At 46.8% G+C, this 18021-nt stretch overlaps 2 protein-coding genes and 1 long non-coding RNA gene across 4 annotated transcripts; all 3 read right to left on the bottom strand.

Annotated features, from left to right (window-relative positions):
• Window positions 1-816: 816 nt before the first annotated feature.
• On the bottom strand, window positions 817-5527 carry BMP10 (bone morphogenetic protein 10). Its single transcript, XM_023940898.2, has 2 exons — window positions 5170-5527; window positions 817-1796 (listed from the first exon to the last, which is right to left on the bottom strand). The coding sequence occupies exons 1-2, from the start codon at window positions 5501-5503 to the stop codon at window positions 853-855; spliced, it is 1278 nt and encodes a 425-aa protein (XP_023796666.1). The 5' UTR covers window positions 5504-5527; the 3' UTR covers window positions 817-852.
• Window positions 5528-8972: 3445 nt separating this feature from the next.
• On the bottom strand, window positions 8973-12069 carry LOC147648944 (uncharacterized). Its single transcript, XR_015279768.1, has 3 exons — window positions 12028-12069; window positions 11027-11113; window positions 8973-9424 (listed from the first exon to the last, which is right to left on the bottom strand). It is a non-coding gene; the product is annotated as an uncharacterized LOC147648944 (long non-coding RNA).
• Window positions 12070-12865: 796 nt separating this feature from the next.
• Window positions 12866-17891, bottom strand: GKN2 (gastrokine 2). Of its 2 annotated transcripts, none has more exons than XM_086865513.1 (8): window positions 17804-17891; window positions 16558-16659; window positions 15609-15806; window positions 15028-15081; window positions 14788-14919; window positions 14255-14365; window positions 13343-13496; window positions 12866-13103 (listed from the first exon to the last, which is right to left on the bottom strand). In XM_086865513.1, exons 3-8 carry the CDS (start codon window positions 15618-15620, stop codon window positions 13012-13014), a joined length of 555 nt encoding a protein of 184 aa, XP_086721639.1. In that variant the 5' UTR covers window positions 15621-15806; window positions 16558-16659; window positions 17804-17891; the 3' UTR covers window positions 12866-13011. The 2 variants fall into 2 exon arrangements, with proteins under 2 accessions (XP_086721639.1, XP_086721640.1); XM_086865514.1 differs by lacking the exon at window positions 17804-17891 and adding an exon at window positions 17460-17549.
• Window positions 17892-18021: the final 130 nt, after the last annotated feature.

The following is an 18021-nucleotide window of genomic DNA, read 5'->3' on the forward strand; positions in this document are numbered from 1 at the left end:
ACTGGGATCGGGGGAGCTCCGGGAAATCTCCAGGGCAATTTTGGCTGCCATTCAAAGGGTTCTGGAAATTTATTGCAATTCCTTCTGCCACCTAAAGCTCTGGCCCTGAGAGCCAGCCCAGGGCTGCTGCAGCAAAGCCAGGACTGCCTCAGAGGGATTTTGTAATGCACAGGGGCAATTTCTTGTCCTGGCCATGCCTGGCACTGCTCCTGGGCCATTTGCTTTCCTAAGAAAGACGGGAAAGGGAATCGTACCCTTCTGCTCCAGATGCCAAATCATCCCTGCCAGTTACTTTTGACTGAAACAGGGAAAGACTGAAAAAAGTTTTAAGAAAAAAGGGGAAAAAAAATCACCTTGTTTGTGCCTCAGTGATTCAGGAGCTTGAGAATGATCAGGATGTAAGATCTACAGAGATAAATTAAGAAGAAACGAGCATGTAAAGACCTTTATAAAGATATTACAGGACACTGAACAGTCTAGGTGTGATTGCCCATCACTCTTTATCTTGAACAGCTCTGGAAAGCCCTGGAGATGCCAATCAACATTGATAAAGTACAAAAATATGCCTTTATTTCTGTGAATTCGGCAGCGAGAGCCCTCCCAAGCGATGCAGGGATCAGCTCCGTGCCCTGGCAGGAGGAGAGGCTCGGCGGCGATCCGGACAGCGAGAAGGAGGCAACGGAACAAAATATACAATCCCTACGTGACGAGCCCGTTCCCCGTGCCAGCAAACACACAATTATCTGTACAGGCCTCATTAAATAACCTCATTAAATAGCAAATGTACAAATTTACAGACTGAATCATTAAATACTCCCCCCTGCGCCCTCCCCACGCCGGCGTTCCCTCCTACTATCTGCAGCCGCACTCTGCCACCACCATGCCCTCGTACTTGAACTTGTAGGTGACCACCCCTGCATCCCGGTAGAGGATGGAGATGGGGTCGAGTTTGGTGGGCACGCAGCAGGCCTTGGAGGCTTTCTGGGGGTTCTTCAGGTGCACCAAAGTCTTGACTATGGCGTGTTTGGTGGGCGTGACATGCTCCGTCAAGGGGTAGGCGCACACCCCGTGGCACTCGTAGGCTTCGTAGCCGGCCGGGGCGATGATCCACGAGTCCCAGCCGATCTCCTTGAAGTCGATGTAGAGCGGGGTCTTTTTGCAGTAGTTGCCCTTGGCGTTCCTGCGGATGCGGGCGGTGGAGTCGTAAATGATGTTGGAGCGCATCTGGAGCAGCGCCTCCTCCCCGGGCTGGTCGTGGAAGTTCCCGATCTCCAGGTTCTCCAGCTCCAGCAGCTGCTCGTGGTCGATCATCTCGTTCAGCTCTTCCTTCTCCTCCTTCCTGTCGTTGCTTTGGTCGTCAGAGTACACGACCAGCAGGGGCACGTGCTTGGCCTCGGAGTTGATGTCGATGTCGAGTTTCCCTTCCCCGTTCTGCTCCTCCCCTTCGCTGCTCTCGATGTGAACCTCCAGCCGGTGCGTGCTCAGCCCCGCCCGGCGCCAGCGCCGCGTGGCCTCCGTCACCTCGAAGCTCTCCCACTCGCTGCTCGTGCCGTAGATGTGCCTGGAGGCCAGGGCCACCAACTTCCTCTCCTCCCTGGCCCCCGCGGGGACGTTCTCCAGCACTTCGAAAATGGTCACCTTCCTGTCCAGCCCTTGGTAGAGCCTCTGGTCCCGCTCCACCAGGGTGTAGAGCCTCAGCTCTGCCATGGTGATCTCCTCGTGGTGAGGGATGGAAACGTTGAACAGGAGCGGGTATTTCCGAGTGCCTGGAGCGCCAGTGGGGTGGGAATCCAAGTCTGGAGAGGACAAAAATCAAATGTTTTAGGAGAGTCAATCCATCCAGAAACGCAGACACACACACTGAGGGTCACCCGTGCTGGGCTCCACCTGGACAGATCTGGGAAAATGTTTTTCCAGCACATGGAAAAGGGCTGAGGTTATTTCAGATGTGTCAGGATCTCAGACATGCTACAGACCTGGATTTAGAGATCCTCCCTTTGTCCCCAGGCTTTCCAGGGACTTCCTTGCCAGCTGGAGGTTTTACATATTCAAAATGTGTGGCCTAATATTAACCTAAAGATCATTTCTAGGTCGCTGCAAAGCAACAATTTAATGAGCAAGGGAAAACATTCACTGGTGCTGGGGAGGCAGAAGGACGTGGCACTGGAGCCAGCATGAAAGGGGCAGGACAAAACCTGCAAACACGAGAGATGTGTGTGCTGGAAACCTGGAAACATGAAATGTGTGTGCTGGAAACCTGAAAACACAAGAGATGTGTGTGCTGCAGTGTTCCTGTGCTCTGACAGGAGTTCCCTGCTGCTCTGACACCTCTCAGACACGGAAAGGGCCGAGCACTCGGAGAGGAGAAGCTGCTCTGGGAGATGTTTTCCGTCAGGAAGGGCAGGTGGTGACAGCAGGGTGAGCTGGTGGTGGCAACAAAGCCACCACGGGCTCAGTGGGCTTTGGGTGAGCTCAGCCAGGTGAGCTCAGCCAGGTGAGCTCAGCCAGGTGTCCTGGGCACCTGCAGTGACAGAGCAGGTGAGGGGGGACAATGGCTGGTGTCACCTGGGCTGTCTGTCCAGCCTGTCCTGCTGGTGGCTGCACAGCAAAGCTCATTTCTGTCCCCAGATCTGTCCATGGGGAGCGTTTGCTGCCTCCCTTCAGGACACAGAGGCTGGAACTGCAATTAATGCAAACTCTTTGTGACCTGGTACTCCCCTTCATCTCTGCCTTCCTCAGTTTTTCTGTGTTTGCAGGAAAATGACTCTGATAAAGCCACAAGCCCTGGCCAGGCTCCACCAATGCACTTTGGCAAGCCATGGATTCAACATGTGACTTGTGCTGTTGAACTCCAGTTTGGAGGCTTTGAGGCACCTGCCTTTATCTTTTTATTTTTCTTTTTGTTTTGCACTTTCATCTCTCCTCAAATTAAAAAAATAAAATAAAATAAAAAAAAAAAAAAAATAAAATTTTAAAAAAAGAGGGGGGATTCTGTTTCCATTTCACTGTCAGCTGGTAAAGGTGGGAGAGGCAGGGCAGGAGCAGACCCTGAGCACCCCTCAGACAGCCAGGATGGGACTCTGCTCTTCAGCTGCAAAATTCACAGGTGCCAAACCTCCTGCTCTTTCCTGGGAGGGCTGGGAAGGGAGATTTGGAATCAGTAGAAAAAGAAAGATTTCACTTCAAACTTTATTTCAAGTGTTAAGCACTGATTACAGCCCCATCTACAACTAAACTGTTCTGGTCCGTGGGTTAAAACAAAGAGATAATTCCAACCATACCCCGTTAGACCTCTAAAAGAAAGGATTTAATGGGTAATAATTAAACTGGGATTAATGCCAGTTTTCAGCAGGTGAAGAAAACAATTCCATGATCTGTTTCTCCCGCCCTTCTCATTGCAAGCAATTTAATTTAATTTAATTTAATTTCTCTATCTAAAGAGCTCTTCAGCATGAAAGGGACGGCTCTTAATTATCCAGACTTTGAGGACACATGAAAACATGAATTTCACACTCCTTAAACTCCTTGTGTTGTTTTGCTGGTTTGGACTGGGAGAGGAAAGAGAAAATCTGAAGGGGCAGAAATTTAAGGCGAGTTTTCCCCATTTGAGGCAGAACTTTTGAAGGAGACCCAGCAGGACCTGGCAAAGGCCAGCCTGGGCCATTCCACGCTGGATTTCTGCAGGTGGAACCATCTCAGATTTGCCTCACCAGAACCACAGAGCGTTTTATTCTTTACCACTCTGCGCCTGGCAGCTTTTCCCCCACGATTTCTGTTTCAGAAATGAGAGCATCTCCTGCGGGTGTGCCTTCATCCCTGCTGCTGGGCAGGGACAGGCACAGCCAGGTGGGCAAGGGGCCACCACGTCCTGCCACCAACCCTCCGAGAAACCTCTCCACACTGCAGAAAAGGAGACCTAAAGACACTTTAAATCACCCTGCAGAGCCCCCTGATAGCAGAAATCTGCTGCTGGCAAAGGTTGCCTGGGCCTGGAGGAGATGGGGGCAGAACAGAGGTTCAGGATTTTCTCCAGGAACTTCACTGCCCTGCAAAACTCAGGTGGTTTCCACCCATTTTGAAACTGCAAATGTTGAGGGGAAAAAGCAATCATGTTTTTAAGCTCAGTAATTAAACATTTAGAGGGTGAGGGAGGCCCCATGGCAGCTTGAACAGCCACTTGAATCCAAGCTCTTGCATTTGCCACGTGGGTTAATACTTGGAATTGGTCAGCTGGAAAATGTTTTTAGCATAAAATGTGTTGGTTCAAAAAGATACTGGCAAATTATTGAATGTTGGTGCTGCAGTGTTGTTTCACCCTCGTTGAGCTGAGGGGAATGTGGAAGGAAAAAGAGAAAAAAAGAGAGGGAAATGGCACAAAGGCATTTGTTCAGTTGGTTGGAGCAAGGTTTAAATAATTATCTTAATAATTATTTTAATAATGATCTTAATTACCAGGGTTATCTTTTAAGGTTATCTCTTTGATCCCTGTGTGGGCCACTCACTTGAGAGCTGGATTTGATGATCCCTTTCAACTCAGAATATTCTGTGATTCTCTGATAATTCAGTTTCTTCAGGTTTGGTTTGTTTCTATTAGGATATAGTCTGGCACTCCAAAGTAAAAGCTATTGGTTATCCAAAAATCCCTCTTCACTTCTTTTTGTGTATTTTCTGGACTGTGTCAAAGGAAGAAAACTTTACAAATGCCATGGGGATGAGAATTAACATTATTAGCATTAACAGAAAGCTGTGCTCGGTTAAGCTCATCATTTAAAAATATTTCAAATACTGTGATAGAAAATCCACTTTGAACAGCGTGTAAAGATCAGTCTTGCCTTAATTTCAACTATTACTGAAGGGATCAATTTAAAAAATCAATCAGCTTTACAAATGATGTTACAAATCAGGTTACAAATGACGTGTGTCACTGTGGGGATACAGAAATTGAGGCTCTGAAGTGACACTTGGTGTCAGAGACGCCTTCCCCAAATCCCTGCGGTGTCAGAAAGGACTGAGCAGAGCTGGGTTTGGGCAGCCCTGCCACCTCTGCTGCTTCCCAAGGCCATCCTCACCCCGAGGCCCTTTCCCCGTGCCCTGTCCTCGGCCAGGACATTCCCCACCGGCTCCGGGGATGCTCCTCTGTCCGTTCTCCCAGAGATCAGCAGCTCTTACCTTCGTTTTTGAAGCTCCTGATGATGTTTGCAGAAGGCATCGATGTCCTGTCTGTGGCAAACCTGTTGTAGAGCTCCAGCATGTACTCTGGGGGGTCCACCTTGGCCGACTCGTGCAGGGGGATGTCAGACAGGTTCAAGGTCTTCAAAAACTCATTTTTCATGTTCTGGAGCAGCGTGTTGAAATCCACCCCATCTTGCTCGGAGAGGATCTCATCGAAAAGAGGCACGTCCTCCTCCAGAGAGGAGTGCTCCAAGCTCAGGATGGGGCTGCAGGCTGCAAGGTGAACCAGCAGGGAGAGGAGAGCCCAGAGCTGGAGGACAGCAGAACCCATGGCTTCGCCTCCAACCGCACCGGAGGAGCGCTGCCTCTCGTGTGGGCTCGGTGGCGGTTTTATCCGCTGGCTTGTGTCACAGGGGGATGACAAGTTTGGAAACTCTTGTCTTGGAGCTTGTGATCCGTCCTGTCTGTCTGCCCCTTCCCCCTCCCCAAAACCAGGTCTCGGTAATTGGATCTCGCTCTCCTCTATGGCCGCCTTGCCTCTCTTATCTCGGGCAGTGGAAGCTGCTCACCAGATTTGTTGCTATCTCCACATCCCCTCTCCCTTAATGAGCGTTTTGTAAACATTCTGTGCAGGACTCTCAGAGATAGGACAAGTTTCTCCTCGGAGAGGAGCTGCCCTTCCTTTCTGGCTCTGCCGGCCGTGCGTGAGCCGCTTCCCTCCGCGCGCGGGAATTCCGTGGAGCCTCTCTCCAAAACGCGCCTGTTTCGCACCGAGGCCGAGCAGCTGCTCCTTCTGGGCTTTCCTCTTTCAGGGCCAGGTCTCCAGGTTAAACTTCAGCAGGAATTTCTTTGGGGAAGATTCTGTTCCGCAGTGCTAATCCCGGGAGAGGAGCTCCTGGTGCTTCCACAGCGGAGTCACCAGGCCCGGGATGTGGAGGAGAGCTCAGGGAGAGCAAGGACAATCACATCCTCCAAGGGACTTGGTGATCCTCCTGAGCTGCTCCCAACTCGAGGATTTCCATGATTCCATGACTGGAGTATTTGCAAATGATTCAGAAAAATCTTTATTTCGTTCATCTATCATTTGTACCTTGGCAAATCAAGGTTATACTTGATTTAATCACAGCACTGCTGAATAAAAAAATTATTAAAGACATCAAAGGCCAACAGCGACTCTGTTTTCAGGGTCACATCAACCCAAACAACACAGGGACATGGTGTGGAGAACACAGAAATTACTTTGCAAAGACACGTGCTGAAATTAACGGCACTTTTTGCCTTAGTGTGCAAATTCCAACGAATTGTGAGCAGTGTCCAGGCAAAAACTGGTGTGGTTCATAAATAAATTCATCCATTTAAACCTCCCTGTTCTCCACAGACTTTCCCAAGTTGTTTTGGCAGCATGGCCAGAGCTCAGCGCCCGTCCCTGAGGGGTTCATCAAGATAAAGAGACATTTCTGCTCATGCTTCACATCATCCATCCATCATCCATCATCCATCATCCATCCATCCATCATCCATCCATCCATCATCCATCATCCATCATCCATCCATCCATCATCCATCCATCATCCATCCATCCATCCATCATCCATCTATCATCCATCCATCCATCCATCCATCCATCCTCCATCCATCCATCCATCCATCCATCCATCCATCATCCATCATCCATCATCCATCCATCATCCATCCATCATCCATCCATCCATCCATCCATCCATCCATCCATCCATCATCCATTCATCCATCATCCATCCATCCATCCATCATCCATCCATCCATCCATCCATCCATCCATCATCCATCCATCATCCATCCATCATCCATCCATCATCCATCATCCATCCATCCATCATCCATCATCCATCATCCATCCATCCATCATCCATCCATCCATCCATCCATCATCCATCCATCCATCCATCCATCCATCCATCCATCATCCATCATCCATCATCCATCATCCATCATCCATCCATCCATCATCCATCCATCATCCATCCATCATCCATCCATCATCCATCATCCATCTATCATCCATCCATCATCCATCCATCCATCCATCATCCATCCATCATCCATCCATCATCCATCCATCATCCATCCATCATCCATCCATCATCCATCCATCATCCATCCATCCATCTATCATCCATCATCCATCCATCATCCATCCATCCATCATCCATCCATCATCCATCCATCATCCATCCATCCATCATCCATCATCCATCATCCATCCATCCATCCACCCATCCATCATCCATCCATCATCCATCCATCCATCCATCCATCATCCATCCATCATCCATCATCCATCATCCATCATCCATCCATCCATCCATCCATCATCCATCATCCATCATCCATCATCCATCCATCATCCATCCATCCATCATCCATCCATCCATCATCCATCCATCCATCCATCATCCATCCATCATCCATCCATCCATCCATCCATCATCCATCCATCATCCATCCATCCATCATCCATCATCCATCATCCATCCATCCATCCACCCATCCATCATCCATCCATCATCCATCCATCCATCCATCCATCCATCATCCATCCATCATCCATCATCCATCATCCATCAGCCATCCATCCATCCATCCATCATCCATCATCCATCATCCATCCATCCATCCATCATCCATCCATCCATCATCCATCATCCATCCATCCATCCATCATCCATCATCCATCCATCCATCCATCATCCATCTATCCATCCATCCATCCATCCATCATCCATCCATCATCCATCCATCCATCCATCATCCATCCATCCATCATCCATCATCCATCATCCATCATGGATGTCGTGTCGGTCAAGTCGTGCCTGTTTAAAATTCATCCTCTGTGCTTTTAATTAAACACCAATGAATTTTACTGCATATTAGGCTTCTTTTAAAATGTGAAAAAAATGTTTCCCTGGTCCTTTTATTTAATTTTTTCAGGAATTTCAGGTCAAGGCTGCTCCCTAATCAGGGACCTCAGTCACAGCATTGCAGGGAAGCAGGAGAGGGATGCAAACGTGCTGTAGCACCCACAGCACGTGATTCGAGGTTTTCCAAAATACAGGGATGGAATTAGTGCAAAAATGCCCCACAACGGTCCCTGTCAGGAGATAACTGTGGCATGAGGTAACTGCTGGCTGTGAGATGGGAGATAAAGAGGAGTGTGACACTGACAGTGTGATGAGCTTGCAATGGAATAACTAAAATTAGTTTCCGTTCCTGCATCTGCCCAAGTCCTTATTCCCGTGTGCCGTGGTGGTTCATGGCTGCCCTGGATTCCCTGTCCATAAATGGGCTCCTCACAGGGGCTCTGCTCCCATTTCAGATGTCCCTGGAAAACGAAAGGATGGCATTTATTGAAAGGGCTCTGCTCCCACTTCAGATGTGCCTGGAAAACGAAAGGATGGCATTTATTGAAAGGGTGGGGGGAGAGAAACGTGGCACTGCATCACAGCCTGTGTGGACGAGAAAACAAATCAGGGAGAAGGAGGGGAGGGAGAAGGCTGGGCAGCCACGAGGGCAGGGAATTCCTTAAACTGGGGGACACAGCTCCCTCTGATCCTGACCCAGGGAATTCCTGAAACTGGGGGACACCAGCTCCTCCTGATCCTGATCCAGGGAATTCCTGAAACTGGGGGACACCAGCTCCTCCTGATCCTGACCCAGGGAATTCCTTCCCTGTGTGGCACCAGCTCCTCAGGACATGGAGCACCTCTGGCTCTGCCTGGGATTCCCAGGAAATTCTTCCATCCTTTCATGAGACAGTCACAGCCCAGCATTGATTTATTATATCAAATAAAATACAGGTATATTTTATATACCTTTTATGAGAAAAGGTATTTTGTAATGCCTTTCATTAATACCTTTTAATTGTCACACAATTTGTTAATTCAAACCTGAATGAATTACGTGAGTGGTTCATTCAAGCCTGGTGAGACACGGTGAGAAAGAAATCAATTCCTATTTGAGATGTGCACACAGAAAGTGAGAGCAGCAGCAGTGAGAACAGAGAGGAGCTGCTGTTAAATCCCAGGGGTTTGGGCTCTGCAGGCTCCTTCTTATCACGCTCCCTTCACAGAGGAGTTCGGCAGGAAAAGGTCAAGAGAAAGTTTGAATTTTCCATTTTTGAAATTCCTTCTCTCATCACGCAGTTATTTCGTGGCGCTTTGGTATTCATGTGGGTGTTAAACTTCAGGAAACTCTCTGGGCAGCTCCAGTGACACTGACAAAAACAAGATTGCAGAACAAAACCTTTCAGAATCCCCTGTCAGCTCCGTGTCCACGCAGGCTTTTTGAGGGATACCATCCTCTCCTTAATGAGAGCTCCACTCCAAAGCTCTCACAGCCCTAAATGAACAAACTTCTTGGGAATAATCACTAATTTTTTTAAAATTTTTAATTAAATTTTTCTCAGTTTGAGAACTGAGGAGTCCTAATCTTCAACAATGGGGGAAAAAAATCCAGTCTTGGGCCAGCAGAAACGATTTTGTCGACAATTTTGATTAATAACATGAAATTTCTTAGCTGATAACTTGAGTGCTAAGCAGGGATGGAATATTCTCTGGCAGTGTTAGCTGATATCTCAGCATGAGATATTAATGACTAAGTCAACAGCTTCTAATCACATCAGCAAAACGAGGAAAAATTAGACAAGCATGTCTAATATTTGCTCCGTTTATTTAATGTTAGGGCTGGAATCAGAAAGGGAAAGCAAATTGTACATAACAGCAGGGAAGGTTATTTCATTAAAAAATACTTTTTCAAGTTTAGCTTTAAAAATTCAAAGATGAAAGTGTATTACATTCTGTTTTCTCTGACTCAATAACTGGAATTACAGTGGGTGAATTGTCAGCAGCCTCTCTCTGCTTTGATCACCGTGCAGCTGAATATCAAATTTTGTCTTTTCCACCCTTTTTTTTTAAGGGAAACTGGCTCAAACACCTCACTAATTTTGGCTTTAATTGCAGTAAAAATCACAGATATGTTCTGTTCCCCTTGGCCTGGTTCCTGTGACGTTCTGAGCATCAGCCAGATGTTCCTCACCTGGAAAAATCTTCCATCCACCCAAAGAGGAACTTTGATTTGATTCCTTAAAAAATAACCATTCCACTGGACTGGAAACCCAAAAGAATGAATTCTAATGCTTTGTATCCTAATTTTTTTTAAATTTTTTTTTAATCTAATTTTTACTTCCTGGGGAACAGGATTAAATCTGTTTTATTTTTGGGCTGTGGCTGGCTCTCAGCTGGTGTTTTCAGCAGATGTCAGGAGCTGTGACCATTTGCCATCTAGTGGACAACACAAATCTCACCCCCTGCTTGGCTCCAGCAGAAAGAAATAAATCCAGCAGGATTGGGGTGTATTCCTGGGAAATCTGGCCAGGACATTCACTTATTTCAAATAAGAAATGGTGCAAGACCCAGCTCGCCTCCTGCTAATTTATAATTTTGTATTTACAATTTACATTCACTTATTTCAAATGAGAAATGGTGCAAGACCCAGCTCACCTCTCCTGATAATTTATAATTTTGTATTTACAATTTACGTTCACTTATTTCAAATAAGAAATGGTGCAAGACCCAGCTCACCTCCTGATAATTTATAATTTTGTATTTACAATCAGGGGCTTTGACTGAAGCTGGAGTGAGGATTTGTCCCTTTTTCCTCTTGCTGCATTTTTCAGTGCCCCACCACAGCAATTTGTAGTGGCTACTCACACAAACTCCAGGGCCAAATGTTGGTCTTTGGGTGATTTTTTTTCCTCTCCTGATTGTGCCTTTTTAGCACAAAAAAAGACCCAGCAGACGGAGAAACTCATTTATACCTGGGTCTGCACACAGGATTTCTGTCTGATTTAGCTGGCTTGATTCTCCAGTCTGGTTCAGATTTTCCCTGCCACTGGGAATTCTTCCTATAAAGGAAAATTCACCAATGTTAATAATAATAATAATAATAATAATGTTAATTATTTCCCCTTTTCATGACTTGGGGAATTTTCCCCATCGATCTGTGGGTCTGAAAGGATCCCCAGTGGTGCAGGTGTCACAGCCTGACCTTGGTGTGGACACTGGGGAATTTTGGGAGGTGCTCAGGGGAATGGATCTTGGAGCTGGGGAAGGGCTGGAGAATCCCTGAGGGAGCTGGGAAGGGAATGGAGAATTCCTGAGGGAGCTGGGAAGGGAATGGAGAATTCCTGAGGGAGCTGGGAAGGGAATGGAGAATTCCTGAGGGAGCTGGGGAAGGGGCTGGAGAATTCCTGAGGGAGCTGGGAAGGGAATGGAGAATTGCTGAGGGAGCTGGGAAGGGGCTGGAGAATTCCTGAGGGAGCTGGGAAGGGGCTGGAGAATTGCTGAGGGAGCTGGGAAGGGGCTCAGGCTGGAGCAAAGGAGGCTCAGGGGGAATTTCTGGCTCTGCACAAGTCCCTGCCAGGGGGGATTTTGGATTTTATCCCAGGGAACGGCCTCAGGGTGGCCCAGGGGAGGCTCAGGGTGGAAATTGGGGAATATTTCCTCACTGGGAGGGCTGTAAAGCTCTGGCACAGTTGCCCAGGGCAGTCCCCATCCCTGGATGTGTTCACAAAACGCGTGGAGGTGGCAGCTGGGGACGTGGTTTGGTGGTGACCATGGTGGTGGATGGTTGAATTGAGGCCTTAAAGGCCTTTTCCAACCTTAACAATTCCAAGATTCCGAGTTTTCCTTCGTTTCAGGAGCACTCAGTGCAGAGCCTTTGCTGGATTTAGAGATGGACATTTTCAGGCTCCAGTCACCTCAGGCAACACCTGGATCTGATCCTCAGAGATTTCTTTTACCTATTGCTGATTTTTACCTCTTTGCTCTTTCCCTGTAGTGCAGTTGTAATATCAAGCACCTGCAAGATAAGAAAAATAGATTAATTATAATCCAAGACAGGTCCATAAAGCATATTGTAAACTGTGGCCTAGCCAACAAAGAATGGAATGGCAGGAAATAGCCAGGGCAAATACAGTATCAATAAATAAAATATCAAACTTCTTTCTCCTGCCTAAGTCCTTTTCTCTGCTTTGTTCAGAGCTGGCTGTACATTCCTGTTTGCCCTGTGATTAGTTATTTTAAATTGAGAATAAATTTCTTTTCCTCTGCAGCCTGATCTTTGTGATCACTTTGTGATTTTTCCCTCCTGATCTTTGTGGTCACTTTGTGATTTTTCTCTCCTGATCTTTGTGATCGCTTTGTGATTTTTCCCTCCTGATCTTTGTGGTTGTTGATGACACCAACAGCCTCAAGGGCTGTGAATTCAGAGCTGTAATTTGCCCATCCTTGTGCTCCTGTGGGAACAGAGGGAAAACTTTGGAAAAGTTTTTTTCCTCTGGAAACCTGGGGGAACCAAAGCATGGCCATAACAAACACAGAGATTAAAACAAAAACATGATTTATCAAATTGTATTCCTGACTGATACCACGAGCTCTCAGGAGCTTTATCCCAAGGTGCAAATCTTTTAGGGCTTGGAAAATGCCCAGAACCAAAATTTCTCTGCACTGGTTCAAAGTGCTGCAGGTTTGACTTTTTTTTTTTTGCAGGCCTGGCACAGGGATGGGCCAGAGGGAAATTTGGATTTTCTGCAGGGCATCTCACCAGGCCCACTGCCATTTCATTCTGATTTTGGGTAGAATAAACAGACAAAGGATTCTATTTATTTATTAAAGCATTATATTTATTTATGTTATGCATCAAAGCTTTGGATAGGCAGGTTGAGCCTGGTCCCTGAGTTCTGCTCCAGCTGCAGAACCATCACTAAAACATGCAAAAAGGCATTTCCTTGCACCAGGAATGTCAAGATCCAGTTGTAATGAGTTCTTCACAGATTTTAAGGCCCAAAATGCTTGGAATCCCGGCACTGGCACAGCCATCAACATTCATTGGTGCTAAAAAAAAACCCAAGAAAATGAAGATGGTGTCAGCAGCAGTATTTATATCAGTATATATATCTCAGTATTTTCTTAACCTGTGTCTAGCTAGGAAAAACCACACAAATCTCACCCCAAATTATGTCCCTGTTCAGGGTTTCTGTCTGCCCTGTGCCAAACCCTTGTGGTGTTGGGGAAGAAATGTCTGCAGAGGGTTTGGGCTCAGAGGGGACAAGAGGCCCTGGGCTGTGACTTACGTTGGGTGGACACCAGCTGGTAGAGAGGGAGCCCCGTGCAGAGATTCTCAATGTACTTCCCATACAGGATCCAGTCCTTCAAACGCCCCAGCCAGGAGGAGCCACTCTGGAACTGGGCCCAGACGTTGTTTGGGGAGTACACATCCTTCATGGTCTGGGGAGAAATGTTCAACACCACCAGAAATGGAGCTTGAAGATTCACTTCACCCTTTGAAGGTTCCCAAATCTAAAACCACCTTCCTTTGCTTCACAAAAAAAACCCCAACATTTGCTAAAGAAGCTTCATGCTTTAAAGAAAAGAATAATTTCAATCTATTCAGTAACAAAATTCACGAGATGTTAAATATGCCTACACAGCGATTGTTCATTGCTGCCATGATAATTTATATTATTGGCAGCAAGTTCTGCTGGAAATGTGCTAATGGGGTGACACAAAATGGGCCAGTTCAGCTCCAGGCAACACTTCCAGTCTCCTTCTGAAACCTCAGCCTGAATGAGGAAGCCAAAATTTGGTCAAAGTAATTGATCTCTACCTTCTGTTGTGAAAAAAAATAATAAATCTCAAGCAATGTCAAGGTGAAAATATCAGCAGGACAATGAGTAAAGGGAGAGTTTGCCTGAATTTATATTGTGATCACCCCAAAACAGCCCAGTCACAGCAGTTCCAAGGACAGGGGGTTGTACAGCTCGAGCCACCTCGACAAACCCCCATAAAACTTCAGGGGGGCCACGATGGTTCCTTATCTTAAAAGATAAGATGTTCTTATCTAATTTCATGTTCTGCATGGAATTCCCTTCAAGCTGTGCCTTGCCAGAACAGCCCCACCAGTGCTAGGACAGCACAAAGTCATCCCTGAGGGGCTGTAGGGCAGGGTGGAGGCTGCTCTCACCCCTCTGCTCCCCACACCTCACCTGTCTCTCAAAAGCCAAACGCCCGATCTCCCGCAGCTCTGGGATCAAGTCCTTCTTTATTTTCATGATAAAGCAGGCGTTTCGTGAGAATAGCCTGGTGGCAATATAGCCCTGAGATGGAAAGAATCGAGGTTGAATCGTTAGAAATGGCTCACAATGACATTTGTTGGTGTTCTTTACTCTTTGGGGCAAGCTGGGAGGAACAGCGAGCGGCTGCTGTGGAATGAATGCGTTGCCTTGGTTTGGGGAACAAAGTCCTGGTGCTGTCCCTGAGGCTGGAAGGGACATTTCTGACAGACTTGTGCTGCTCACCTCCAGCCCCACTGAGCTCAGGGACCTTCTTCTCACTTCCAGGAGCTGCCAGCACAGGTTTCACCACAATCTTTTAAAGAGGAAAGGAGGAGGAAAGGTGCTGGGAGTCCTCAGAGAAACAATGTTCTGGGACAGGATGTGGTGAGAACACACTAAAATAATTCCTGACCTTAAAAACTTCCTCAGGGGTTAACTGGAGGCAGATTCTTGGATTTACTCACGTGTGTGTAGTCAAAAATGGTGTCTGAGGAGTACACGCCAGAGCGGACGTGGACATCGACGATGTGCTCCTCGCTGTGGATGGTCATGGTGCCAGTGACATAATTGCTGACAGGATCCCTCAGGACAAAGGTCTTTGGTAAGGAAAAAAAAGCACAAAATCATTGCTCATCACCTGGCTTCCACTTTGAGCAGGCACAACAACCCCCGGCGCTGTGTGCAAGGATCATCGCTCTACTCACGTCCAGGGCAGAAGTCTGAGCCCAAAGGACTCCCAGGAAAATGAGGATTGCAGCCTGTGAAAGGAATCAGAATTCTCACTGCTCAGAAACACCATAAAAAAACCCAGTCCATGAACTGAGGGAAGGAGCTGGAGCATCAGTTTGAAAAATTCCCCACTTAGTGAGTATTTTAACTGAGAACAACCCCAATTCCTCATTGCAAAGCTTTTGCTATCAGGCTCTCCTTTGCCTGAAAAAGCAGAATAATTTAACCATTACATTTCTGCAGTTTTCAGAAGCCCCTCCTTGATGCCATTTTACTTCTTGATTTGCCTCTACAACTGCAATTATGAAATCATAATTAAACCCCCCCTTCTGAAGTGCAACCACTTCTGCATTCTTTACTCAAACGAGGCTTCCACTGACTTTGCTGAGCCAAGAACTGTAAATTCTCCTCTTTCCACCCAAAGAAACAACACACAGATCACATTATTGTCCCTCTCCGTTGTACCACTTACTTGAGCATCTTCTTCTCTACCCTTTGCTTTTTAAAGGTGAGGAACTTACAGGATTAAAAGTCCAGCAGAAATGGAGACACTCACCAATGTCTTCATTTTTCTTCCAGATGAGAGCAAGAGGCTGCAGAAGGCGAGAACGCAAGGAAGTCCCAGAGACCTTCAACTTTTATATCTTGCTGGAGGTGTGGGAAACACTTGACAGAACTTTCCTTCATGACTCGAGCAAGTCCATATCTACGTGTCGTAAGCCTCCTATCTGAATTTTGGGTTGGCACAGATAACCTGACCCAGATATATTTAAAACAGTAAGACTCAGTAAATCAATCACTCTGCAAATGGCTATTATTCACTGGTTTAAACTTTAGTCTTGCTGGTTCTATTTTTTTTTCAATATTTAACAGGATATTATCCAGAATGAAATGACACTGGGAATAGCACTGCTGTTTATTCACACAAACTGCATTTTGTCTTCTAAAACACAAGTCCCTAAGAGCCTGATGGATGGTCTGCAGGGAAATGCTGGGAAGAAATACGTGTGTCATGGTGGCCTCCAGGTCAGCCAACAAAAAATCCATTTATTCAGCCATTTTTTCATTGAAAGTTTTGGATGGGGCCCTAAGGCAGCTGACTGAGCTTTATTTACTGGGAATCTGTGCTCTGCTTCTGATTAGGCATCAGTGGGTTGTACCTGGGTGATCTTCCCTTCCATCCCACACCATTGTGGGGCTCTGTGATTCCATTCCCTGTGCAGGGACTCCTGACGTGAGGTGCTGCTCACTTTTGATCAGAAGCACCCTGAGCAGAGCTCTGGAGGGAGTGACAGAGCTGGGAGCAGCAGCTGTGCCCCACAGGACAGCCCGGGACACTTCTGGCCTCCCCAGCACAGCCAGGAGTGCCATGAAAACCCAGAGGTTCCCTGGTGCACAAACTAAAGGAACAGGATGGGATTCCCCCTCTGAAACCACCCCTGATTTCTGCATTTTGTGAAAATGTCAATGACCACGATGTTGCCATGAGAATGAGGTGATTGAACCTTTTCTTGGACTCCTCCTCATCTGCTGTCCCACAGCAGCCAGGGCTGGATGAATCACACTCTGCTTTCTACTAGAAGGTCATAATCAAGGCTGGCTCCCTCCTAAAAAAAACAAAAACTCAAACTAACAGCAAACACATTTCTGTAATTTCTCTTATCAGAAGAAAGGAGAAGGAGATTGTACGGAATTATCTCTCAGCAAACAGGCCTCAATGGAAAAAGAAAAAAAAAAAAAGAAATTGCACACATTTGCTTTATGCCACCTAAGTCCACACAAGAAAAGGTTATCTCAGGTGGAACAATGCCCTGCTGCTAAGCAATGTATCAGAAAACACATAAACAGATATCAAATTCTGCTAAACCCAGTTAGATTAATTAGGTTGATGTTGCATTCCTCTTGAAAGCTGCCTCTGTCCCTTCTTCCAAAAGATTCTTTCGTTTTAAGATTTCAGGTATGTCAGAAATACTCAGAGTAGATTTTGAGAGTCGAGTAAGTATTTCACAGCAGGACTATAACAGGGTCCAGGCACTATCAGTTTAAAAAAAACCCTTAATTTAACTTTTCCTTAGTGATTCAGCCTTCATGTACTCATCTTGTTTGAAGAACACCTGAGAAGCAGCACAGGTAAGGGCAGAGCAGGGAAAATCAACTGAGGGAGAACCACAAGAGCAGCCAGGGTCTCAGCACCTGCACCTTGCACTCAGCTCTGCTGATCCCATCGGACAAAGACAAAACCCAAAAGTTCATTTCCCAAAAGTATTTCCCTGCTTAACACGATTGCAACAGGACCCAGCCTGAGCTGGCTGTCTCGGGCAAAGCCTTTGAGATAATTCCAGTAGGCAAGCCTCGCTTTTTGGAGACTTTTTGCCCACAGTTGGTGTCAAATCTGCCAGGAGCACACCTGGAAGCAACAGGCAGCAGCTCCAACACCTGGAGGCAGCCTCTGATGGAAGAACTGAAGGGAGGAGCGACCAAAAAGGGCTGAATCCCCTCTAATTTCACTTTCCTTGGGCAGAGTGAGGCTGAGTTTACGAAGCTGTGACTCAGAATCCCTCAGGGAACTTTGCCAGCTCTGGTTTTTGGTCCCTTTCTCAGCCCTCAGCCCCCTGCTCTCCTGAGGAGGCTCTGAAGATCCAGGGCCTCCTCTGACAGAAAGCAGATCCTGAGCGAGCTCAGAAAGGAAGAAAAAAAGAACTCAGCAATTCCTAGGATTTAGAACCACCCCCTTCACCTCCAGGGACTCACTTCACGTTTTTAACATGGCAGGATTAGCATCTCCAAGGGTTGGAATTGTGCTTTTGGTTAAAGGCCCAACTTCAGGCCGAGGCCTTTGCCACACACAAAGTGTCACTGCGAGTTCATTGGGGATCTGTGCTCTGCTGCTGATTAAAATTTCTTTTTTCCATTTTAAAGTAGTTTTGAATGCATTGAGCTCACCACGAGCAGTTTTCTCTCCCTTCCCC

This window comes from Cyanistes caeruleus, chromosome 29 (genome assembly GCF_971803275.1).
Source record: "Cyanistes caeruleus chromosome 29, bCyaCae1.hap1.1, whole genome shotgun sequence".
In the NCBI taxonomy this organism is placed as follows: domain Eukaryota; kingdom Metazoa; phylum Chordata; class Aves; order Passeriformes; family Paridae; genus Cyanistes; species Cyanistes caeruleus.